This window comes from Lichenostomus cassidix, chromosome 17 (genome assembly GCF_008360975.1).
Source record: "Lichenostomus cassidix isolate B80296 chromosome 17, HeHo_3.0, whole genome shotgun sequence".
Lineage (NCBI taxonomy): Eukaryota > Metazoa > Chordata > Aves > Passeriformes > Meliphagidae > Lichenostomus > Lichenostomus cassidix.
In genome coordinates this window covers 1,691,048-1,715,450 of record NC_139497.1, presented here as the reverse complement: position 1 = coordinate 1,715,450, position 24,403 = coordinate 1,691,048, and the positions used below count along the sequence as shown (strand labels likewise).

The following is a 24,403-nucleotide window of genomic DNA, read 5'->3' as shown; positions in this document are numbered from 1 at the left end:
AGGAAAGGTGTTTGCTGCACATCCTGGCAGCCTTCCAGCTCTTATTTGCTTTTAGTTTTGAGCAGGTGTAGTGAGGAAGAACAAAGGCTAGACAGTCCCATTTTCAGACACACGGGATCCTGACTCAATTAGCAGCAGCCATTGCCCTGCAAAGCACTGGTAAAGGCACATCCAGAATCTGGATGAGGTCAGAGCCTCACACCCGACCTCAGAAATCCCCGACTTGATAATGTTATCTACAACAGAGATTCCCATCCTGTCCTGGGTCAAAGGAGTCTAACCAAGGAGGGACTAAATAAGTGAGAAATGCTGTCTGTTCTGAAGAAGCCCACACCATGAACTTGCACATTACTGCACAGACATCTCACTGTTGTGTCTTTCAGTACATCGGGAGCTTGGATGTCCCCAGGCCCAACAGCCGTGTGGAGATTGTGGCAGCCATGAGAAGGATCCGGGTAAGTTCAGAAGAGCTGAGCCCCACACAGACTTAAAGGTTACACTCCCTGGAGTGACTAGGTTGCAATCTGCTGATCTGCATTTCCTCCAGCCTTTCCTATCTGGAGCTCAAATCTCAGCACAATCAGGTTTGCAACAAGCTTCTCCAGAAATTCACAAGGCATCTTAGCATAAGCCCATTCTGTGCTCTTTGTAAAGGGATCAGTTATCAAAACTCAAACGTAACCCCCTCTTCTGTGCTGAGCAGCCATGGGGCTTCTCCTTGAACCTAAGAGATTTATTTAGCCTGTTTGGAATTTCGCATGTGTGAAAAATAAGCTGTACACAATGTGCTCCACAAAAGCACTTGAGTTCATTGACAGTTCCAAATATATTGTGTTATATATTGAAATATCAGTGCCCTGACAGATGTGATTGATGTAAATCCCATCTGACTAGACTTTGTAGATGCTGCTGCTCCTAGAATAATTTGCTGCTTTCCCCATCCTCCAGTACAGTTTTACAGTTCCTGTTTCTCATCACCAAACCTGCACTCTTCCTGCTCTGCCCCTTTATTCTGCAGAGCAGCCTGTGAATGGTCCCCAGATTTAGCTGTGATTAGCAGGGTTGGGTGGCTTACATCTGCTTAGTGTATAACCAGTTCAAGTGCATCTCCCCCAAAAGGCAGTGCAGCTGTTGTGTCTGGCTGAAGTTTTGCAGGGGTCTTAATTCTGAGGCTGTTCATATGTCTCACATTAGCTGAAGCAAGTTTGAGAATCTTCCATTTAAAGCTTTGAAGGGATTATCCTATTTTCCCCCTTCCCCCACAGTGTTTAACCATCTAATTTTCCTTTAGAATAGTGCTTTTTAAACTTAGCCTGTAACTGGCTGGGGAGCTGATGTATTCATCTCCAGCCAAGCTCAGAAATGACATTCCCCTCCCTTTGCCTGCTCACACTATTAGCACAGCTCTTGCTCAGAAACACAGTGCAGCAGCAGTCTAAATTGCCTGGTTATTTATGGAAAAAGTGAGTATCTGTAGGAAGTAAAAGCAGTAGGTGAGGACTACCAGGGCAGTTTAGGTGCTAGCATAATTATTGGCAATTTTTCATCTAAATCAATATTTATCATCAGATTTGACACCGCGTTTCTGCTGATCTATGATGCCCTTGTAAGAAAAAGCAAACAGTATTTTAATATCACTTAAAGTGTCACATTCTGTTTTCACACCTGCTATTGCCACAGTGGTACCTAGCTCACAGCCTTGCCAGTGTAATAGCATCCTTGAGTGCCACAAGAAACATGTAAAAAACCCATTCTGCATTCCTGGGTGCCGTCAGTTAATCTTGTCACACAAGATTTTTAAAGTAGGCATCCTGTAATCTATACTGGGTTTTTAATCTTGGAAGCTCATTCGAAAAAGGGAGGGCTTCCCTTTTCATGTGCACATTGTACAGCAGGATCTTATTCAGACACTTCCTGGCTGCTGAGCGGAAGATGCTCCTCTATTGAAGATAGTTAATTGGCACTGATCCTTAATTAGAGCATAAAGAATGAACTGGGAGGTCTTTGAAGAGAATTCTAGTGCACAGAGTACCCAACCTAGGAACTGAGGGAAGATGGGGGTTATTTATATAGTGTTCATTTGCATGCAGAGGCCTTGTCTGTACTAGAGTTTTTTCCCATGGACTCTCAGCAGCACCAGTTGCAACTGGGAGGAAACGGTGGAAGAAGCTATTGGGGAAAATGAGTATTTTGCTCCTATGTTATTGTGAGTGGTAGTGCCTGTTTGCACTGCAAGAGTGAGTAAGGTTCCACAGCCCTGCCAAGTGTTGGCAGGGGCATGTCGTGGTGAAGCTTTCATCCTTTGTGCACTCCAGTGTTGCACTGGAATTCTCTACTGGAGCGGAAGAGAAAAGTTGCGCAGTACAAGCCCCAGCACAACCCTCCCTGTGCTACTCCTGTGCCCTGCGACATGGGAGGAGGTGTGAGCCATGCAGGCGCTGACAGAGCGAGCCCACGGCACAGGAGGGCTGTTACTCACCGCTTCTGCCGCTCCGGGAGGGAGCAGGGAGGAGGATGAGGAGTCACAGCTCTTTTCCAGGCTGTGTCAGAGCTGGTTACTCTAGTTATTCATCAGTAAATTGATACAAGCGCCAAAACTGCCTTGGGGGAAAAACCTTCAGCTGCCCAGCACTCCAAGTGTCCTGAGAGGGTCATAAGGAAAGTAGCAACGCCAGGTGACAAGTCTACTCCTTGGCATGTTCTGTGTTTTGAATTGTGTCACACATGAATTATGCCAGGGAACCCAGTATTCACTCAGTGGGATTCTCCCTGCCTAAGCAGAGCAGTCTGCCTGCACACTTCAGGACATTACTCCCAGAGAGCCTCAAATAACAAGTTTCAGCATTAGCCCGCTGGAATCGTGACCTGCTCTTTGGCAGTAGGTATTTGAGGTGCACTCTCTTAGCAAAGCTTAAATCCATATTCTGGGCTGAATGGATGCTTGTAGAATTGCTAGCAATACTCCATTAGTCACACATTAGATCCCATTTCATAACAGACTGGAAAGCCTTGTCTCATCATGTTCTATGCTTCCACTGGAGAGAATGCAAATGCAATAGGTAGAACAGGGAAGCTGCTGTTCTTAGCTTTCCATTATGCAGAGCTAGACAACTTTAAGTTTGCTAATCCTCCCAGTGGATTATTAGCTGCCTACAGCTGCCATGTTGTTATTATATGATCAGAGTTCAAGCTAATCCCTCTACCTCTTGCCCTGGCAGGGGAGGTGATGAAATGAGTTTGCAGCTTGGATAAGTACACTGTACCCTGACAGGCATGGCGAGGGCCTGCTTAGGAGAGTCCAATTCCTCACACAGCTCCAAGCACCCCAGGCAGGTGTTCCCCCACCTCCCAGGGAACAGCATCTGCTGCCTCCAGCTGCCTGAGGCCATGCAGGTCTGGGTGTCTGGCAGCTCCCATGCTGTCAGTGTTCTGGTGGAGTGGATTCCTCTGCAGGTATTGGAGCCTTCTCAGCACTACAGGGAGCTTATGTACAAAACAAGATTTTTCCTCCTGCACAAGTCAAGCAGCAGCTAATATGAAGATGGGTTTTTTAAAACACAAAACATTTCTTTGAAGCTCCTGAGATTGTTTGGAATATCTTAGCCTGGGAGATCAGGGAATGGATGGTTTTAAGTGCAGGGTTAACATCACATGTCCTGCATGCATTCCCCAGAGCCAGCACTGACCAGAGGAGATAGCTGTTCCCTTCCTAGAGCAACTCCACCCTCAGTCCAGCACTTCACAGCCAGCTGAGCAGGCCTAGTGACATGCTGCTATTTTGAGTGGTGTGTTGTACAAGGACACAGTAGGAGTAAGTGACAAAGCCTGTCATCCCCACAGACAGCCTGCTGCCAGCAATTCCCCAAGATATTCTGTTTATCTACCTTTAAGGCACAGAATCAGTTTTCCTGGAATTTGCAATTAAGAATCTCTGAAACCTACAAATTTCAGTTCTGTTTGGAAGGTTTAGCTTGGACCTAAGCAGGTATTGACACTCAGAAGGGAGCCAGATGTTGGGTTATTTAATCATTCCATAAGGGAACAGCCAACTGGTGCTGTGCCCATCCAAACACCAGGATGAGCAAACAGGAGGCAGGCATCCAGACTAATGTGTCTTCTGTTACCTCCCCATTTCTTGGGCTTAATTTAATTGAGAAGCCTTTTTCCCTAGAGGCCAGCATGCCAGAGAAACAGAAACATTTATAAATCTCAACACAGGATACATGAAAAGGGCTGTCCTTGGAATGAGAACTGGGTTCTCACTTCAGCCTCCCTCTCATCATGATCATTCTTGCTGCATCCATCTTTAAGCAGAGCCTCAGCACTTTGCAGTTTCTCCATACACTATTTGAGTGAGGAAGTGCAATCCAGCCACACTGTAAGTCAGACTGACTGCCAACTATCAACTAGTAGTGTTGAAGTGTGACATGACAGCAGTTTAAATCAGGATGAGTAAGTTACAGTCCTACTGCGCAAACTTGCAAAGTAGAGGTAGCAGGGAGAGCTGCAGAGAACCTGCCTCTGCGCTCCAGCAGCTCCCAGTCCCACAGCTGGGCTGCCTCACACAGCACCTTGCACTAAAAGCCCTGCCAGGCTGTAAATTCCGATGGTTCAGGAGCAAATATGGACATGATTTATCTGCTCTTCCTACAGAAGGAGAGGAACCAGGTGGACAGCTGGCAGAGTGCAAGGAGACTGCCTTCAGCCCTCTCAGTTTAATTTATTACTCTGTGACAGGTTTCAGAGGTAGAAATGTTTCATAGGCTCGTCCATGAGATGGTTCTAGAACACAGTTCCCCCAGTTCTCCCAGGCAGACAGCTTTCTCACTACAGAAGTTCACCAAGAAAACTGCTGCACAGATTCCTCTGACATATTCTGCCCATAAGCCCTTCCTGGGTTATTATGCTCAGAGCTGTCTTCCTGCCAGCTTCATGTTAATCTGAGCTGGAAGAAAGAGACAAGCTGAACTCTCAGCCTATGGGTTTCTTGGTTAGTCTGTGCAGCCTCTTCCACTATAATGAAATTATTTGGTCAGCTGTAGCTGAAGCACAGACTCAAACATGGAAGTGCAAACAGTTAGAGCACGTGCCCTGGGGTACAGACCTCTGTAGCTGCACACCAGGAGCTGTTGGTGTTGGATGGGAGTTTGTTCTGCTGCAGTTCCTGAAGGGTTTTCCCTTTCAGGCTCTTTGGAAGAGCATCCAAATGCTCAGCTAATCATAGCCTTGGGCTGTGACAGACAACAATCATTGTGTCTTAAAATACTTCAGCAGCCTCAGACTGCTGGGGTGGACCTTTCTTTAGTTCTCAGAACACCATGCACCTTCCTTTCATTTACAGGAAGGTGCAGGAGAAACAGATGACAGTTCTGACAAGGTTAGAGTGTGAAACACAAGCATCTCTTCCTCCTTCTCCCCCACACTAAGAAGACTATGTATTCACCCCAGAGTATGCTGCAAGAGAGCATCTTTTTCTAGGATACCTTCCCTGCATCTCTGGAGAACCATGCAGGCGTTGTTTACCCTGTGAATTGTGAGACACAGCCTGTGGCCCCCAGGAGAGAGCTGTGGTTATAGGCAGCCAAACCAATAGACACAAGCACGTACAAACTTGCTCTGGCACCTTCTGCAGAATGTCTGGTGTCAGTTTTGACTCTTATCCAAAGCAGAGGTCTAAGAAAGGCTCCTACAGCTTCACACAAGCAGTACATGATCAGCCCACATGACTGCTCAGCTCCAGGTCTCAGAAACACCAGTTACTCTCAGGGTCCCATCCATGAGACCAGGCATCTGAACCAGTTTAAGGTTTCTACCACACAAGATTAAGCAAATTGAGTTTACCTTTCTAGGCCCTGGCAAAATACAGCAAGTGTTTTCAGGATAGTAATTAAATGTTAATTGCAGCTAAGTTTAGCCCTAATGCCTCATTAGTTTGTTTTCCTGTTTGTTGCAGCTATAGCAGAGTCTCCTGCACAGGGATGGGGATCAGGATGGGCTTCCCAGAAGGCAGGAATCCCACCATGTGCTCTGAAGGTCCTACCCGAGCCTTGCCAGAGAGCCTCTTACCTGCTCCTACCCAGGGCAGGCAGCACTGACACCACCACATTCAGTGCATTGCTCTACTGATAGGCATTTTACTGTTCCACACTGCAAATGGCCCCCAGGTTTCGTTCCCACAGTCTGTTTCCTGGTCTTTAGGAAGATAAAGGACCTGACAGAGATGCCACGTTCCATTAAGGGATGACAGACATGTTACAGGTCTTACCTGTGTACAGCACAGGATGCTGAAGGAGGTGAGCCCTCTGGCACAAGATCTGGCAAGAATCCATTTCTCCAGGCAAAACAAATGGTTTCAGTTTGAGACTGTGGGAGCTGCAAGCTCCCAGGCACTGCTCCTCACCCTGCTCCCATCCTGCCTCCAGGAAGGGCTTCCTGCCCTGCCACTGAGCCTTTCTCCCTTCCCAGTCTGCCCTGTAGCACCAATTAGCCAAAATACCAGGTGGAACTAGATCTCCCTGAGATTCCTTGCCAGGAAGGCCCAAGGAAGGGAAAGGCTGGGTTGGGAAGGGTGGGTCATGCAGGTGCAGCTCCTTAGGCCTCTCTCCATGTGTTCTCTGGTCTACAATCACCTTGACAGGCTCTGGTATGCTCCACGGCTATGCTGCTTCCCTAGTGTTATGAAAAATATAATTCAAAATGTGGAAGCTGGTTTTCTAGAAGGATTGAGTCTGCCATGTCTCAGACAAACCCAAGCTTGTTTTACGCATTTTCTGCTGTTCACATTATCTTAACACAAAGGCAAGAAGCTCTTAATGAGCTGTTTCTGCAGTGGCATCATGCACAGTGTTTCTAGGCAGCATTGTGTGAGTGTGGTGGAGAACTCACTATGCTTGTACGTCTTGAGTGGGAGGAGAGGAAAAAACACCTCTGAGATGACACAAGAATCCAACCTTCTGCTCACTGCTTGGGGGGGTCTCACCGTGCCATAGAGCTGCCCCACTGACTTAGAATCCTGCAGATATCCACCCTGCTCCTCCTCAACCCTAAATCACCTCTGGACTTCTTGCCACAGAATAATTAGTTACCTTCTGTCACTTAACCTCTGAGCTGAAACAAGTGGGGACTGGTCAAGCTGTGAATAGAGGCCACTGTGCCAGAAGGCAGCCTAGGGCTTTTTTCTGTAGCCACATGCTCTGACCCAGTTTTTGAGGAGTGGCCGGTGACTAGGGATGCTTCATTTCTTCCACCCTGTTCAGAGTGCAGGATTGATAACAGATGGGTGGAGGGATCAGTCAGTGAAATGTGTCATCTCCAGGCAACGGCGACCTTTAGTGCCTTCCTCAGAGTGCTCAGAACTCCATGGCTTCTCCAGCGAGGGGGTGGAACCAGTCAGGCACATTAATTCTGTTTTGCATAATAGTCATGGTGGTTTGGAGTTTAGTTGAAGGCTAATAAAAGCAGCATTTAAATGGATAAAAGCTAAATTAAAATGTTAGTGCTAAATAGAACAAGACAGAGCTTTTTGTCTGATGCTGAATCTTGGCAATGAAGCAGGTACCTTTTAATTGTAAAATAAAGTGCCTTTAACAGTATTATCATTATATTACTGAAGCGTTTAATTTCACCAGCTAAAATATCACTGTATGAGATCTCTGCAAAGCTTTTATCTAGTTTGAAATAAAGAGGCTTTTTCACCAATTATGCTACTGGTTGTAGAGTATTACAGAGATGAAATATAATGGCTTTCAAATTACATTCTGGTGAAGAACACTCAGCCACGACTCAAAGCTGCTTCTTTGTTGGTGTCTGAAAAAATGTAATTGAGAAGGTAACCAGAGTGTAGAGAGCACATTGGATTGGCTTGGCAACAAGGAGCTGCCTTAATGTGAGTGACAACTGCAGGGCACAGAGCTGGGGCAGGAGCTGTGAGCTGGGGCAGGGAACTCTGTTTGGGGTTAATCACTGACCTCTGTGTGAGCAGTGCAGGATGCATTGATGTCCACAGCCTCACACCTCACTGCTGTCACCACTGCAAGCCCAGGGACACCGGGAATGGCACTGGGGGGAGAGAAGAGCCTGTTTTGTTCTGGTACAGTTTTGGTGACAAGACCTCAGTGACAATAAATACTGATAGCGTAAAACCCTCTTTTTCCATAATTTCCATATCTAAACCCAGGCTTTTTGCTCATCATGATTCACTAATCTCAGTAGCTCCCCTGAGGCTAATAGAGTCCTTGAACTGCTTAATATTCTGGAGTTTTGGAAATGACACAATTAGACTTGAATTTCTTTCTGTTACAGTAGCAGTCTTGTTTCCAAATTTGAGTGAAGTTTGATGGACAATTTGAGGAGAACACACAGACTTTCCTTTAAATTTAGGAACTGCAGTTTTATTAGCACTCAGTGAGCTGTGCTGTGCCTGGCTCTACTCAGGGCTGCACATCTGGGTAATACTTAGGACAGCCTGGCAGGAGAGTGGTGAGCTCCCTTCTGTCTTCCCTCTTGCTATATTCCAGGATGCACACAATACAAGTGTTTGTGGGCAGATTTCAAAAGGCATTTGTGCCCCATGTGTTGTTCAGAACAACCAACATTCTGAAGTCAATGGGAATTAGGAATTGTGTGCTTCAGAAAATCCCTCTTAGCAGTTGCATCTGAGCATTGGGACTGCCTGCTGATTTTCCTAAGGAGGCAGGACGTTTCAGTACTGCACAACAAGTCTTTACCAGCAGACCTTACACCCACAGTCCCTGTGGCCCTGTGGTGACTGACCCCCTCCAAGCTCAATGGCCTGTTCCTGGCTGGAATTGCTGTACTGTTGCTGCTCACAGATGCAAACACATCCTTTCAGTGCAGCACCTGGAGGTCGACTATAAGTCACTGGGCTTTCTGTGAGAAATGTTTTCTCAAGTGGAACTGCTGGAGATCGATAGTATTAACAGCTACATAGAAAAAGTCTCCTTGCCTGGCAATAAAGCAGATTATTTTGGTCTCTGACTGTCTCAAACCAGTACATAGCAAGGCTGTTCCTGGGAGTTGCTGGCCTTGAGGGTAGGAAGATTCAGCTGCACCCAGGGCTTGAGCTAACAAAGAGCTCTTTGCCCTGAAGGAGAACAAAGATGGATTGCACCTAGCAGAGGAGTCCTGAAGCCTGGTCTGCACACAGGAGCACACTCAGCATCCCCCCATTGTCATTCTGGTCTAGTTTGTAATCAAGTGCTGGTTCTGAATGCAAATGGAGATCAAGTCTTCATTCTAGCTTGGATTCTGCATGCTCAAAGATAAAGGTGCCAAGTCCAGCTTCCTGACTCTGCTGTGGATATGCAAAGGAAATGCTAATTTCCCTAGTAGGTGGCTAGGAGAAATGGCAAGACACAGAGCTGGAGGACAGCACCCAAGATGCATATGGGGTGTGATAGCAAGTTTGAAAGCCAGGAGATGTTCTCTCCCTGCAGCATTGACACAGAGCAGGTGTTAGTCATGCAGATGTACCTTCTCCAGATTCTCAACAGCAAACAGGATTCCTTCTCTCCTTTGAGTATGTATCCACCCTGGGAGGACATGCTAAGCATCGCTCTCCTCCACACCATGAAGTTACCAAGGCTTTCAGGAGGAGGCTGCAGAGCAGCACAGTGCTGCAAGTGGAGACCCAGAGCAGGTCACATTTGACCCTCTTGGGAACCAGGGCTGGGTTGACTTGGTTATCAGGTTGAATACGTGGGCACTTCTCTGCCTCTTCATCTGAGCCTCACCTGCCTGCCCCAGCTCTCAGGAGCACCGACATTCCCCCTCCATCCCTGCCCTCAGAGCATGGCTCCCAGCCTGCCTCGCTGGCTGCCATTGCCTCTGGATTGCTGTCCCCCTTCCCCTGGACAGCCTACACTAAAATAGCATCCTTACATAAACACAAAGTGTTGCATTATTTAGAGGCCTAAAATCCCAGCACCTGCCTTTGCCAGAGCCTCGGCATGGCAGCAGGATTAGGTTTTCTCCCCATCTCTGTGCTGTGGCAGTGAGTCCCTGCCAGGACCCTCATCAAGCCCCTGCCCCACACAGTGCAGTGGTGAGCCCTGCCTGGCTCCTGTGGCCACAGACTGCTCATGGGCTGAACAGTGCTCTGCTCTCCTGAAGAACAGCGTCACAAACACACCTCTGAAAAGCCACAGAAGAACAAAATTGGCTTTTTATTCTCTCTCCTAACAAGCAATAAACACCAACTCACAGAGACAGAGCAAAGCAGCCCTGTTAATTACCTCTGCCTCATCTCACCCTCTTGCTTCTGAGGGGATCAGCTCCTCTTTTTCCTCTCTGCTCAGCTTAGCCAAAATACCAGGAAGTGAGCCAGGAGCATCTCCCCTGCTGTGGCCTGTCAGGCTTATGGAGAGGGCTGGGTAGGGACTGAGAGTACAGCAGGAATTTTGGAGCAGGCAGCAGAAATCCTCAGTTGCCTCCTGCCCCTGTCTGCACAAGCAGTATCTGGTGGCCTGGCCCTGCCAGCGAGGTGCTGGGTAGCTGTCACTTGGCAGGGACTGGCTGTAACCAGAACAACTGAATGAATGAAGCAGAAAATGAATATCTTTGCTTTGTGAGTGAGAAACAGACGTAGAAAATACTCCGTTACCTTCCCACAGCCATGCAGGGGGTCTGAGGCTTTTTCATGGAGCTCTGAGCTTGCTGCAGAGTCCTGGCTCCTGCTCTTCAGAGCTTTGTTGTGTGAACATAGATGGACAAGGTTTAAAGCAATCCAACCTCCTAACTTGCCTCTTGTCCTACATACCAGACTGGAGGGCAACTGGGATATGAAACGTGTACTAAACCAGGGCCTTCTCTGCAGGGCCTCGTGACACAGATGTTTGTAGGGAAATGTGGAATTACTTGAAGATATCGCAGTGTATAATTGCAGTTTCACTTCTCAGGGTTATTTCAGGTGAATCTGACCTGCTTCTAATGAAATTAGCACTTTTTATCTGCAGTAACCTAGCAGATCTTTCAGGTAGGGACATTTTCATGCTCCTGTGCACTCAGTTCCTGGTACGTGGACTCCATTGGGGTGGAGTCCCAAGACACTACTTCATTAGTGACGCTAATTAATCATCCAAGGCACTGCGGATGGAAAAGGTAATTTGTTTTCTCCTGCAAAATGAATAGAGGTAGGGAGGAAAATAAAAACCAGCTTCCCTGTGAGCTGGGCTTGGCCTGCCCTGGCAAAACAAGGACTGAAGGGCTGTGTGTGGGAAAGCTCCCTATTAAACCTGGGGACAGCAGGGAGCTCCTGGAAGTGACAGACACACAATGGTGCTTTTGTCAGAGAGGCACCAAAGGCCAGATGATGTCACCTTGCACTGGGCTGTGAGGCTGCTTGTGCCTCTCAGGATGGAGCTCAGCAGTATTGCACTATCTCTTCCACAGGGAGGAGGCAATGAAAAGGCTGCTTTTGTCCCACCCTTTTTTAAAAGCAGGCGAAGAAGCTTTGTTCTAGAACAGTCTGTGGGTTTTCAGAGGTGGAAAAGAATAATTAAAGAGCCACTGCTAGCCCTGGGCTCCCCACCAGCTCCCATCACCTGCAGGAGCCCTACTCACCCCTGTGGGTACAACTCACTGCTTTTTCCTCCACATTGTTTTGACTGGTGCAGAGGAATACCTGAACTCCAGCCATGTCCTTTGCCATGTCACCTTTAGGTGGAAAGATCAAGGTATCCTTAAGGTCTATCTGAGGCTTCAGTAGTCTGGGACCTCCCAAGGATGAGATCTGTTGAAAATGAGGGGAAGAGGGATGAAGGCCTGTGTTGCCATGTCCGTCAGAATGCTTTGAAGCAGGATTCCTCAGATGTCAAAGGAGACCTGGACAAAATGCAGCTCCTTCCCTTCCTCCCCCTCACCTGATTGGCCTCCAGCTGCTGCAGCCAGGGCAGCATCCTCACAGCCCCTGCCCAAGGTCAGCCAGCACCACCGGCCACCCAGGGATCCTCTGGGACCATATGTCCTTGCTGCCCTTCCAGGGACTCCCAAAAACCCAGCAGGGCCATGATAGCACCTCAGCCCCTTCAGCTCAGTGCATGGGGAGCAGTCTGCGGCATCTACAGAGAGTTTGTTGGATGGTGGAAGGAGCTCATTTAAATGAGAAAAAAAGACTTAGAGTATGTTGCCAGCATTCTCCTTGCCTATTGTACTCCCCCTTCGGTTTCTGCTTTCCAGTGAGCAGTTTTATGTTTCCAAGGATCATAAATTCTCATTTTTCCACTGGGCAGGAGGTGCTCTCCTGGTCTCCACCGCTTCCTGCGTTGCTTTTGTGTCCGTGTTGCCCAGTTACTGCAGCACAGCCCCAGACTATGCCCGGCCGCATTCACACCGGCCACGGCCCCGGGAGCGTGTGCTGCCGGCGGGCAGGGGGGTTCACGGGATTCACACAGCACATGCCTCCCCCTAGGCACAAAGGGAAGGCCATAACCCAGCGGTTTCCAGACGGAGCCGCAGGGAGGGCTGCGCTGACCGGGGCCGGCAGCAGCTGCTGCAGGAAGGTGGGATGTGATGCTGAGGGGGATCAGAGCCTGGAGAGCAGCCTGTGGTGCCAGGCTGTGGGAATGACACTGCTGGTTCGCCAGCTCCAAGGCAGTGTGCAGAGCTCAGCTGAGCCCCACTGGCTGGGAGGAGAGCTCCGGAGTTTTCCTTAGCATCAGTTCCAAGGGCAGCACTCCAAGCATGGGCAGTTCAAACAGCAGCCGAGATAACACCCTGTCCTCACGCCATGTGGGTCAGTCGGTTTGAAATTAATTACATTCCTGAGCTGGAAATACTTGATCCATCATGGCTTTAATTCCTAAAATGGGACTCAGATAGTACCAGAGGCTGCACACTGCAGCAGAGGGAAGGGAAGGATGCCTCCCATCCCACTGGGATGTAGCCGTATTCCAATGGGAGCAAGGACTGGGGGGTCCTGCTGGGGTGACACTGCCCGGAGCCGGTCAGTCTGGGGGCAGAGCCGAGCTCATTCCCACCTCCTCATTGCCATGCTCGCTGTGTCCCGAGGTTTGGGAGGGGTTGGGACAGGTTATTGTTGGGGGTTGTTTATGGACACATAGATCCTGCAACCTGCCAGGCAGGGATGGGGCAAGGGGAGGCCAGGGGCAGGACAGCAGGCTGAGGGCTGGCTGGAGAATTTATGGCCACAGGAAGAAGTCATCATTTTCCAGGCCTGTGGCATCTTCCTATGGGCATGCAAATAAGTACATAGCCAGCTGTGACTGGGGGCACTGACATACTCCTGTTTCAAAAACCTGGAGAGCCTCTGCTTTGATTTCCCTTAATACAACTTAAAACAGCATTTGAACCATGGCCAGGAGCATGTTCCGGCCTTGCTGCTCCCTGTTAATGAAGAAGATGCATTTTTTGGAAGCAGAGACTGCCTCCAAGACCTGCAAACTCTCTATTTTATGACAGTTTTCATTTGCATAATGAACACCCTGATACCTTCAGTAATTAATCACATTAAGAATTGCTTCCTTGAATAACTCTATTCATGCAGGTTGTTCCTAGTGCTGGAAACTGCACATGATTTCCAATGTGCATTAGCCCAAGTTTCATCAGCAGATGGAAGCTGGTAACTGCATGTGTAATTTATATCTGCTTGGGTGGAATTATCCGATGAAATATGCATCACACGGCGCCATTAACATTTCTAGTCATACAGTCTTAGCTTGTGGGTAAGTTAATATTACATGCCAGCAGTGTGTGGGACTGTAATAAAAGGCAAAGACTTGAACACAGAAGTGTAAGAGCAGAAGTGGAAAGTATTCCAGGTCAAACACAGCAGATACAGAATTAATGATGCTGCTAAAATAAGTGAGATTAATTACCCTTTTTTGACCTGCATTTTTTTTATAAAATGTCCCGCCTCATCTCCGTAGTTAAGAAAGCTGCCAGGCTGCTGAATAGCCAGTTGTAGGGGCAACTCCAAATCCTTTAGCATCCAGACAGCTTTTCCCCATAGGACAGCACAAACAACAGGAGAGTAACAATGGAATCATGGAAGGCAGCAGAGAGAAATGTTGCTGTGTGGGTTTGGATTTGTTGGTAACCTTAACAAATCTGGGGAAGAAAATCACATCAATTCAATAGTAAGAAGAAAATCAGTGACTAGACTGTGCTGTGACAGCAGTGACAGGTCAGCCAGGAGCCTCGTGCCAGGATGGAGGTTGGGTTGTGCATGAACATCTCTATAGGAGAAAGTCAGCTGTCTTTTTCCGTGTGCTTTTCTGTCCTTAAATAAATCACGGTTCATTAAAATACTGATTCCTGCTTGATAGGAAGCAATTAAATGACTGAAGCTGTATTCCATCTGCCTCTTCTGTGGAAAGATGGAGAGAGAGTCCAAGCTGAGCTGGTGCAATGTGAGCGTGGGGATCTGTCCAGCCCTCTTGAGGCACAGTGCTCTCACCCAGGTGATGTTCCTGCTCCCTGTGCTGGGACATGGGACATCCTACAGCTTCTGCTGCTTGGGGGTTTCACCCTTTAGAAAAGATCTGGGGGCCCAATGAGTTTTAGCTGTTTTCAGGCCAAGCTGGTTCTGGCTGTGGCACCTTCGCTGTGGGGAGCATACCTTGGCCGTGTGCTCTGACAAGGATGCAGCAGTGACCACGAGCTCCACAGAGAGAGAAGGTCCAAAAAACCCCTTCCTCACTGAGGCCACTGTGGCCACATCCAGCTCACGGTGCTGCACAGCTCTGCCTGGAGCTGCAGCCCTGTATGTGTCCCAAAGGCAGGCTGGAGTGGTGCTGTGTGGGAGCTGGCTGGAGTTCCCTGGGTTTAGAGTCTTGCCATCACTCCTGGCAGCACCCGCAGATTCGCTGCCACTGCTCCCGATTGTTCCTTTCTGTCCAAGAGAGAAAGAAAAAGCATCTCTGCAAAATCCAGGCTTGGACTTTGCTTAAAGCCTTTGAGTAAAGAGCCTTGTTTGAATGTAATTGCACCCCTGTTGCTACAATGGGAAAATACACTGTATTGCTCTTTCTTGGAAAGCTCAGCTAGTATTTTCCCAGCCATTTGTGTATAAAGAAAGATAAACAGCTCTTTAGCGGGCAGAACAGTCTATCCCGGGTTTATTGACATTCACGGAGCAGACAAGGACAAACAGTTTGGTGAGCGCAGGGGAGGGGGAGCAGCTGGGCTGGGGGAACTGGGCGTGAGGGGTGGAGGCTGGAGAAGCCCTCTCAGGTGCTGAGCCTGGCGAGCCCATCTGCCTGGCCCCAGACCCTCAGGCGCTGCTGCATCCCCGTGGGTCCCCCGGCAGCCCGCAGGATGCACTCACCACCTCACCCTTCCTCTCACTCCTCCCCATAAATAAAAAACGTGTATAGCAAATTTAGTTCCAGCTTCACACGCAATAGCGCTATAGATAGATTTTTAAAGAGCTTGTCTGAAAGTAATAATTCATGGGGAGATCAAAAGGCTGTGGTTTAATCCGGGGTCTGTCTGATACCATAAACCTTACAGAGTGCTAAGAATTCAATGAGCAGCATCAAAAGCCTGATAAACATGAAAGCCACCCAATTTTCTGTCTGTAAGGCTGGCGTGGCTTACAATGGGTGCTGAGGAGCTGGGAGATGTGTAACTTCTCTGCAGAGTGACAGAGCCACACACAGTCCTCCAACTTCAGCATCCCAAAAGAGGTGCCTGGACTCCCTTAACATCTCGGGTGCTCCCTGCACCTCCCCGACTGTGTAAAGAAATCAGAGTTCTAATTAGGTGTCTAATTACATAGCCTAGGTAGATTTCAGACTGCACTTGACTGCTTGGCATTGCCTTCTCCTCCACATCCACGAATCACAGCCTGTATTGATTCACCAAAGCAACGTGACAAAGTGGTAGATTTCAGACAGGGACTGCAAAAAATACCAGGTACCAAAGTGCTGTATTTGGAAGCTGAAAATGGTGCTTAAAGTGGGGGCAGGAAGGATGAGTGCTGTAAACAAAGGTCTCCAGAGTAGAAGGGCTCTGCCACGCTCCTAACTGTCAGCTAAAAGCAACATTTAAAAGCCAGTGTTTAATTTTTAACACAAATGGAGGTGAGCTCAGGCTTCAGACACCTGCAGGGTTTTTCTCCAGAGATCCTGATCCCACAGAGGTTAATGTGATTATGCAAATAACTGAGGTATAATTGCGTTACTGCCGCCCATCTGGCCCTCCCTGCAGCTCCTGAGTGATTTTATATTCCCCCTGCACCGCAGTGCTGACACACAAGGGCACCAGGGATGTCACTGCTTGGTGTTTGCTGCAGGTGCCACCTCCCCACCAGACCTCTGGAGCAGAGTCCTGCAGGACCAGGCATGGCCAATGCATCGAGTAAGCTCTTCCCAGATCCAAATTAACAGTCTGGATGTAGTCCAGATGATTGAGCCCCACTTGTCCTCTCCCAAGGGATGCTCCTGACAAAGCTAGGATCCTGTCTGGCATCCCAGCTACTGCAGCAAGTCCTTCCCAATACAGTTTTTCTCAGCAGAATAAAACAAATTCCCTCCTCCCTCTGCAGCTGGGATTAAACAAAAATCTGACATTTTCATGTCATACACTGACTAACACACACTGCCCCAGGTACCCCCGAGACTCTTTTAAACTTGATTTTTGCTTCCCACCAGTATGAATTCAAAGCCAAGAACATTAAGAAGAAGAAGGTGAGCATCATCGTGTCTGTGGACGGGGTGAAGGTGATCCTGCGCAAGAAGCAGAAGGTGAGGCTTCTCCTGCCCAGGTGCTACTGCTGCTCGGGATAGTCACACTTCTAAACAAAACTGGCCTTTTCTTATAAAATATCCAGAATTTTCACATGAAAGCACTCCAGTTTCCATCCAACTAACAACAAAACATTGCTGGAGAATGGGAATATTACACTGTGTGAAGAGGATTTTTTTCTATCAAAAAATTTATCTCTCAGGAGATACTGTTTCTTTTTCTTGCTAATACCTGAAAGCTTTTTCCATGCTGCCTGGTCTGAGCCCCCCTCAGCTCTTTGCCCAACTGTGCTTTCCACCAAGTAACTGAATCCAGATCTAATCCCCTTCTTCCTCAAAATGTGTAAGTCTTCTGCATATTTGATGTTATAAATTAATCTTAGGGACCATTTTCAGCCCTGGAGGCTGTGATCAGATATGATAAATGACTTTAAAAAATCTATTTTTATCCAAGATACTGTTGAAACAGCCATGGCTTATCTAGTCACACTTTAGCCTGGATAGTGGCTTGGGACAAAAGCACTTTTCTCCAGGTTTCCTGCCCTTCAGTTTGGTGGAGTTTCACTTTCACCTGATTCACTGTCATTTTTTCTCTGCCTACAGAGAAAGGAGTGGACCTGGGACGAGAGTAAGATGGTGGTGATGCACGATCCTGTGTACAGGTATGTGGCAGGGGATTCAACCTGTGAGGGCAAATCAGCCCTGGGCGATCCATGCCCTTCCTCCCACCTGCTGAGACACCTCCACCAAGGCTTTCCAAAGGACCATCTAAAATTAACGAGGGTACAGATGGAGAATCCTTTTCATTCATTTTTGAGAGCGAGGTGGACTGATCTCGCTTTGAAGCTGCCTCTGCTTTGAACAGGGTTAGACTGGGTGACCCTGGAGATGCTTCAACCTGGATTACTCTCTGATTCTGCCTCTGAAGACAGGCTTCCCATGGTTTTCCTTCAGAGCATGGCTCTCCCTGTGCTTCTGAAGCAGGGCCTCACTCTAAGGTGTAAGTGCTCACAGGGAATTAACCCTTACAGATGCGGCAAGAAAGCACTGACTTTCTACAGCACCTTCCATGGGATATTGAGGTATTTCAGTGACCACAAGCCCCACCCAGAGGTTCACACTGAGTGCAAACCTGGTGCCTCAGGAGCCCCTGGGGATGGGAAGCAACACCAGCGATGGTGAATGGCCTGAGGATGGGTTAAGAGCACAGGGTGGTCCAGGCTGTTAGATCTGCAAAGTGAATAATTGTACCACGAGCACAGAGCCCACAGCCTGAGAACTGGGATCCCCAACACTCGTTTTTAGGATCAGAGCCCTTGGTGAGGAGATAAGGAGTAGAGAATGTGCTGATGCATTATCCATGCCCGCTTCTCACCTCTGGCTTCTTTGAAGATTACTACAAGATGTGGTACATTGGCAATAACTGCTCTAATTGCAAGTTCAACGCCCAAAAAATTCCAGTGACAGGAAAGAGCAGAAGAAAAAAACATTTCAAGAATCCCTTTGGTTTCTTCTCTATTCAGAGCTGAACTCACTTGTCACATTTTCACCCAATTAAATCAAACACATATAAAAATCTCCAAAATGGTTTTGCAGCACGAGGAGGAGAATCAGCCTGCGCATGAGAGAGAAGAATCCTCCAAGTGCACTCAGCATCCCTGCGAGAGGCTTTTGTGCTGTGCCACCTGCTCACTGACAAGGATGGACCCTCGGGGTCCCCAGGCTGGCTGCCCTAGTGGCAGGACTGTCACCACCATGCAGGCAATTCTGCCACGCTGCAGCCTGGGCAGGGGTTAATTGCTGGGGCTAAAAATAGCCACTCGCTTTCCAGGACTATAGATTTTTTCACTTTCCCACAGCATCTTTAAAAAGCTTTTGCCTACTTCAGAAACCAGAAGGTTTTCCATCAAGCCTGAAACACTCTCTAAATGCATTGCCTCCTGCCTTGAAAATTGCAGGAGGGGCCATGCACCAGCACTGCCAATCCTGGGGGCTGCAAACCAGCCCATCCTGGGGACACAAAGGAGTAGAGGTGATCTGAAGGGCAGAGACTCTCACGGATGTTAATTCCCTTTGTCTCTCTCCCACCTAGAATTTTCTATGTCTCTCATGACTCACAAGACCTGAAGATATTTAGTTACATCGCAAGGGACGGCGCGAACAACTCCTTCAGGTGCAACGTCTTCAAATCCAAGAAGAAGGTAGGATACTCCTGGGGATACACCCTCATAACTGGTGGGTCAGAGGGTGCAGATCCTTGGGGAGTGACTGAGGCAGCACCACTGCTGGGTGTCCCCCGAACACGCCTGGTGCTTGTCCCCTCCTGCCCAGCCTGGGCAGCAGCACATGCCACACAGGGATAGGAGCACCCAGATCCAGAGTGAGGAACCAGTGGGTGCTGCTGGAGCACCCAGCACAGGATGAGACTCAGCAGCCCGGGGTGGGAAGCAGGGAAGGCTCCCTGTTCCCCATGGAGGGTGGGGTGGCAGTGGGAGCGGCGCGGGCTGAGCAGCGTGGCTTGCTCTGCAGAGCCAGGCCATGCGCGTGGTGCGCACCGTGGGACAAGCCTTCGAGGTGTGCCACAAGCTGAGCCTGCAGCACGCCCTGCAGAACGCCGACGGGCAGGCTGACGGCGCCAGTGACAAATCAGCCGAGGAGCAGCCGCTGGAAGGTGACCGAGGGGCACAGTGGGCATGGATGTGCTTTGGGGTGGGGACACGCAAGGTGTCGTGACCTTCGTGGGCCCCTTTGGCTGGGGAGCATGGGGAATCTGCCCTGTCTGCCCATTCCTACTGACCACTGACCACTAGGGAGGGGGAGGCAGAGACCCCTCATCCAGTAAGCAAAGGGTCTGCAGCCCCTTGGTCAACCTGTTCCCTCCCTCCTGCCCCTTCACAACATGCTGAGACTTGGAGCAAGTCCTGGCTGTTGTCCCTGAGCTTCCCCTAGCTCCCAGCCCTGCGTGGGGCCCTGGCTCTTCCTGTGATCCTGCACAGGGCAGGGGGGTCAGATTCATGTGTCTGTCTTGTTTCAAGTTCACCAGATGAAGGGCTCCAAGATCACGGATGTGGACGAGGTTGGCATCGATACTGGTGGCATCTGTGTGTCCGAGAGGGGACCCAGAGAGCTGCCAGGTGCCAGGGGGGACCTCAGCATGCTGAAACCTGGGCAAGCCTCAAAGGAAAAGAATGGCCAGGTAACGGGGGGTGGGCTGGAGGATGGTCCACATGCTCTGCTGCTGCTGAGGGCCCTCTGCTCAGGGTACCTGTATCATGGCTTGATTTGGAGGTGCTTTCATGAACACCCCACTGCAGACCTCCCTTCTGGCTCCCTGCTCAGGACAAGCTGTTCAGCTCCCAGTTTACCTGCAGCAAGGCCATGTCCCAGTGCTGGGGGGGTTGAGAGCAGAGGCAGGGGTGGAGCTGCAGCGCATGGCTGAGCAGGCTTCAAACACCACCCGGGGTGGATTTCTGTGCCCTCAGTGCTGCTCTGCAGCAGTTACTTGTTCGACTGCCCTGGCAGCAATCCCTGGCTCCCCTCAGGCTCCAGGCCCAGGGAGCAATGTCCCGAGGGGACTCAGCCCTGGCAGCACAGGCTCCCGGGACACGTTCAGCTTGAGCAGCGGTTTCACCTTAATGAATGGGTGCTCCACAGAGCTCTGGGAGCTTTTCCCAGAGGCCTGAATGGCATTGCTTCAGCTCACACCACAGTAACGCTCGCAGGGCCTGGCTGGAAACAGCTGCAGTGACATGCGCTCCGTGGGATTCGTTTGCGTGCCTGGAAAGGCTGGGCTTTCCTGCACATTCCTTCAGGCACTGCCCAAGCAGGGGAGGGCAGGGGCAGGAAGGGCAGTGGCCACAGGCACTGGCAAACGCTCCAGGCACCAGGATATTGCCCAGCCTGGGCAGCCACAGCACGGAAAGGTGGTGGAGTGTTTGGGTCACTCCCCGCTGTCTCCTCCCTGGGAGACCTGGGGTTCTGCCCTCCCCAGACACAGCCAAGGCAGCCCTGCCAGCTCTCTGGGAGGAGTTGCTCTGAAACACTCTGTCCCGGGATCACACAGATGTGCAGAGCCTGGCACTGAGCCCAGGGCTGTCCCTCAACATCCCCCTTAGAGCCCAGAGCATGGGGGCTCCTCTGCTGCGCTGGGGTCAGCGCTGTGGGGCACCACATCCCATCTTGAGCCAGTCCATCCGCTCACCTGCCCATTTCTTTGTGCCCAGGATGCCGAAAACTGCTCCCTGCACCTGGCCAGCTCCCAGCAGCTGCTCAGCCCGAGCAGCCCCTGCTCCTCAGCCTCCATCACCCCGCTGGCCTCCCAGCACTGCCTCCAGCTGCTCCAGCAGCAGCTTCTCCAGCAACAGCAGCAGACGCAGGTGGCTGTGGCCCAGGTATGCGTCCTGCCCTCCCCTCAGGTGGCACCAGCCCTTCTCCTCTCCCTGCTCCAGCATCCAGCTGGGCTAGGCTGACAGCGGGGCAGGTGGGAGCAGGCCAGGCCCTCGCAGCACTGCTGGCAGCATTCCCGATCGCACAGCTCACAGCAGAGTTCGCAGCATCGCTTGCAGCACAGCTCGCAGCATTGCTTTCAGTGCCACGTGCAGCATCGCTTGCAGCACAGCTGAGCTCCCCCGAACACGGAGCTGGCTGCACACACAGCCCCAGGCTGCCCTGGGAGTGTTGCAGGGTCTGGTAGAGCCCCCAGCTCACCTTGCACACCGTCTCATCCCATTTTTGTAAACCATCCCATCCCCAATCCAGCATCAGAGCGGGGACCCCGGTGTCTCCTGGCTGGGCACCTCCCCTACGCGTTTCTCGTTCCCGGGGGGGCAGCAGGATATTCCACACACAGCCCCGGGATGTCGCCGCATCTTCCGCCCGCGGCTGGACCAGTCGGGGGGGCCACGGGGGGTGGCGCGGCAGGGCCGGCAGGGGGCGCTGTGGCGCCGCCGGTACCGGGCGCTCCCGGGGATGCTCCTCCCGTCCCGCACCGCCGGTCCTGCATCATCCCATCCCGAATCATCCCGTTCTGCATCATCCCATCCCGAATCATCCCGTCCCTCACCATCCCATCCGCATCGCCCCGTCCCGCAGGTGCAGCTGCTGAAGGACCAACTGGCGGCGGAGACAGCGGCGCGGATCGAGGCGCAGGCCCGGGTGCGGCAGCTCCTGCTGACCAACCGCGACCTGCTGCAGCACGTGTCGCTGCTGGTGCGGCAGCTGTCAGTGCTGGAGGCCCGCGAGGAGCACCGGGATGAGCATCGGCAGCCGGGTGAGCGCAGTGACACCCTCACAGGGGTTGTTTGGGTGCTGGGGTGCCCCCAGCTCCATCCCTCTGGAAAATCACTGCATCCCTTGCGGTCACAAGAAGCAATTGGAGCTCTCACAGTACCATCCCAGCAGGCTCTGGGGGTCTGGGGCATTTCTGTACCCCTCATAGTCCAGGGAAACAGCTGGTTTGGAAATCCCCAGTTTTTCACATGTCCCTTGTCCATCTCTCACAGTTGACCGCTCCTTGCAAAACCTGTCTCTGGCCCAGTCCCTCTCCCTGAACCTGAAGAACCACTACAGCCTGGATGTCCACCTGCCATCCACCTCCACCCCCGCCAGCGTGCTGGGCAGCCCCGTGGCCCCTGGCTCACTGCCCTCCCTGGGCCCCAGGGATTCCTACCTCAACCTCGTCAGCCTGGACAGGGGCAGCCACCGCTACAGCAGCAAGGAGGGGGACGAGTGCCTGGCGGTGCTGGAGGGGCAGGACGGGCTCAGCCGGCGCGTGGAGGGCTCTGAGGTCAGCGACTTCGCTCTGCTCAATGGGAGCAGCCGGCAGAAGGTGGACGACACAGACAGAGGGGACGAGGACAGGTAGAGTGTGCCACCTCTGTCTCCTGCCAGCTGCAGCAGGAACACCCTGAGTGGTGCAGGTAAAGCACTTGCCCATCACCTCCTCTCTCTGCTTTCCCTCCCCAGGCGGCAGCCGCCCATTCCCAAGCTCAACCCACCACCACCCATCCTACGCAAAAGGTCAAGCAAGACCTCCCCGAGCCTGGAAGTGGAGGTGAAGCCCGAGAGTGCTGCCCACCTGAGCCTGCCCAGTGCCAGCATCTCCAGCCTCACCAGCATCACTGCCAGCTCCTTCACTCTCTTGGACCCTGAGGCAAGGACTCCTGCACGGAGCGCTGCCTCCAGCACAGAGCCCGGCCCTGCCAGGACCTGCCAGCGCACTCTGGGCAAGGACAGGACTGGAGAGAGCGGGCCAATGTCCCCTGTGGCCAGCATCCATGACCCAACAGCCAGCGAGGCCCTGGCCAAGGAGTTGGTGGCCCTGGGCAGCCCCACGGACAGCTCACTGCCCTTCTCCCCTGCAGATGACACCTGCTTGCACATCAGTTTCTCTGAAGATGAGCTGGACACTGCCGTGGGGCCCAGCAGAGTCCCCTCTTAGTGGGGCCACAGTAGGTGGCAGCTGGTGGCTGGCAGCCCCAGCAGATCCATCCAAAACCCTGCACTGGGACTGGGGGTCCCTGTGCCCAGGCTACAAGACAGGTCCCTTTCCTGTCCCTGTCCCATGTAACAGCTTCCTCCACCACCTATGGGGCCACCACACAGGATGGGACCTGGCCAGCCCTGCCTCGGTCTGCACCAGCTCACACTGCTGTCACACTGCCATCCTGTCCCTGCCCACACAGCCAGGGATGCTCCACAGCAGAAGATTCCCAGGGAGTTGAAGGGTGGAAGCCCTGGGCAGGGCATGGCACAGGGCTGTGAACACCTGGACAAGAGGCTGTTCTGGTTTATCAGTTGCCACCTGTGGCAACCTGACTGCGGCCACGCAGCATAACCACAGTGTCACTCCCCTGCCCAACTCCCCGAGGTGTGTCCCAGACTGCCACCATGCTGGGTCTTTCCAAGGCTGCCAGTGTCCACCAGCCCCACACTGTTCCCAGCCCTGTTTTTGGGGACAGCAGCCCCACCACTGTGTCCCCACACAGTGAAACCACCACTGCCTCCATAGGTGCCTTTTCCCACTCCCCAGCACCCACTGCCCGCACAGGCTGGGCCATCCCTCTGAGGCCACTGATGGGTGCAGGGCTGGCCCTGGGAGCCTGCAGCAGTGGGGGTGACCCCCTAAGGAAGGGTGCACCCCATGTCTTGGGGTCAGGGTGGGAGAGCCCTCCTGTGCCCCCCGAACTGCTGGTGACTGCAGGCAGAACGCTGCTCCTTGCGCTGATTTCAGGGTGTGATGGTGTGGTTTGGGTTTGGTCTGGAAATGTGAGTGTCCTGGGAAGAGTTAAGGTTTAAGGAAGATGCCAAGCACGGCATGAAGGGCAGGTTTTGTGGAGGGACTGAGGGGATGCTCTTCCACCTTGGTTCTTTGTCAGAGGGTGTTGGGAAAGTGTTGGAAAGTCAAGTTAGGAAGTGTCAAACAGAAATGGAGACTCGGAGCAGCCATGCTGCCTGTCCCTGGCATGGTGCTGCTCCCACAGGGAGAGGGGGGTGACAGGACAGGCACTGCCGTGGCAGTGACAGAGCTGGGGGGCGGCTGGTGACAGAGCCGGGGGTTGTAAAGCTGCGGCTGGGCTGTCCTGTAGTGCGGTAGTGACAGCCCAGCCCCTCCATAGGATGCTGCGGTTTGGTAATGGACTTTTAAAGAAAAAAATAAAGGTGTCAGATTTGCAGAGCCA

The 24,403-nt window shown here is 51.5% G+C and overlaps 1 protein-coding gene and 1 long non-coding RNA gene across 3 annotated transcripts in view; one reads left to right on the top strand and one right to left on the bottom strand.

Annotated features, from left to right (window-relative positions):
- The window catches only part of LOC146429782 (uncharacterized), a 16,699-nt gene extending 10,257 nt beyond the window's left edge, over positions 1–6,442 (bottom strand). The window contains exon 1 of the long non-coding RNA XR_014855444.1: positions 6,266–6,442. This is a non-coding gene — a long non-coding RNA (uncharacterized LOC146429782). The remainder of the gene's footprint in view (positions 1–6,265) is intronic.
- LOC146429781 (carboxyl-terminal PDZ ligand of neuronal nitric oxide synthase protein-like) overlaps positions 1–24,403 on the top strand; it is a 27,895-nt gene extending 3,492 nt beyond the window's left edge. The window contains exons 2-11 of one of the 2 annotated variants that reach the window (XM_085076752.1): positions 384–455; positions 16,632–16,724; positions 17,328–17,386; positions 18,817–18,925; positions 19,254–19,395; positions 19,760–19,920; positions 20,948–21,115; positions 21,816–21,993; positions 22,226–22,583; positions 22,689–24,403. In XM_085076752.1, the coding sequence (XP_084932878.1) occupies positions 384–455; positions 16,632–16,724; positions 17,328–17,386; positions 18,817–18,925; positions 19,254–19,395; positions 19,760–19,920; positions 20,948–21,115; positions 21,816–21,993; positions 22,226–22,583; positions 22,689–23,163 (1,815 nt within the window). In that variant the 3' untranslated portion in view covers positions 23,164–24,403. The remainder of the gene's footprint in view (positions 1–383; positions 456–16,631; positions 16,725–17,327; positions 17,387–18,816; positions 18,926–19,253; positions 19,396–19,759; positions 19,921–20,947; positions 21,116–21,815; positions 21,994–22,225; positions 22,584–22,688) is intronic. The other variant, XM_085076753.1, reaches the window with a different exon arrangement.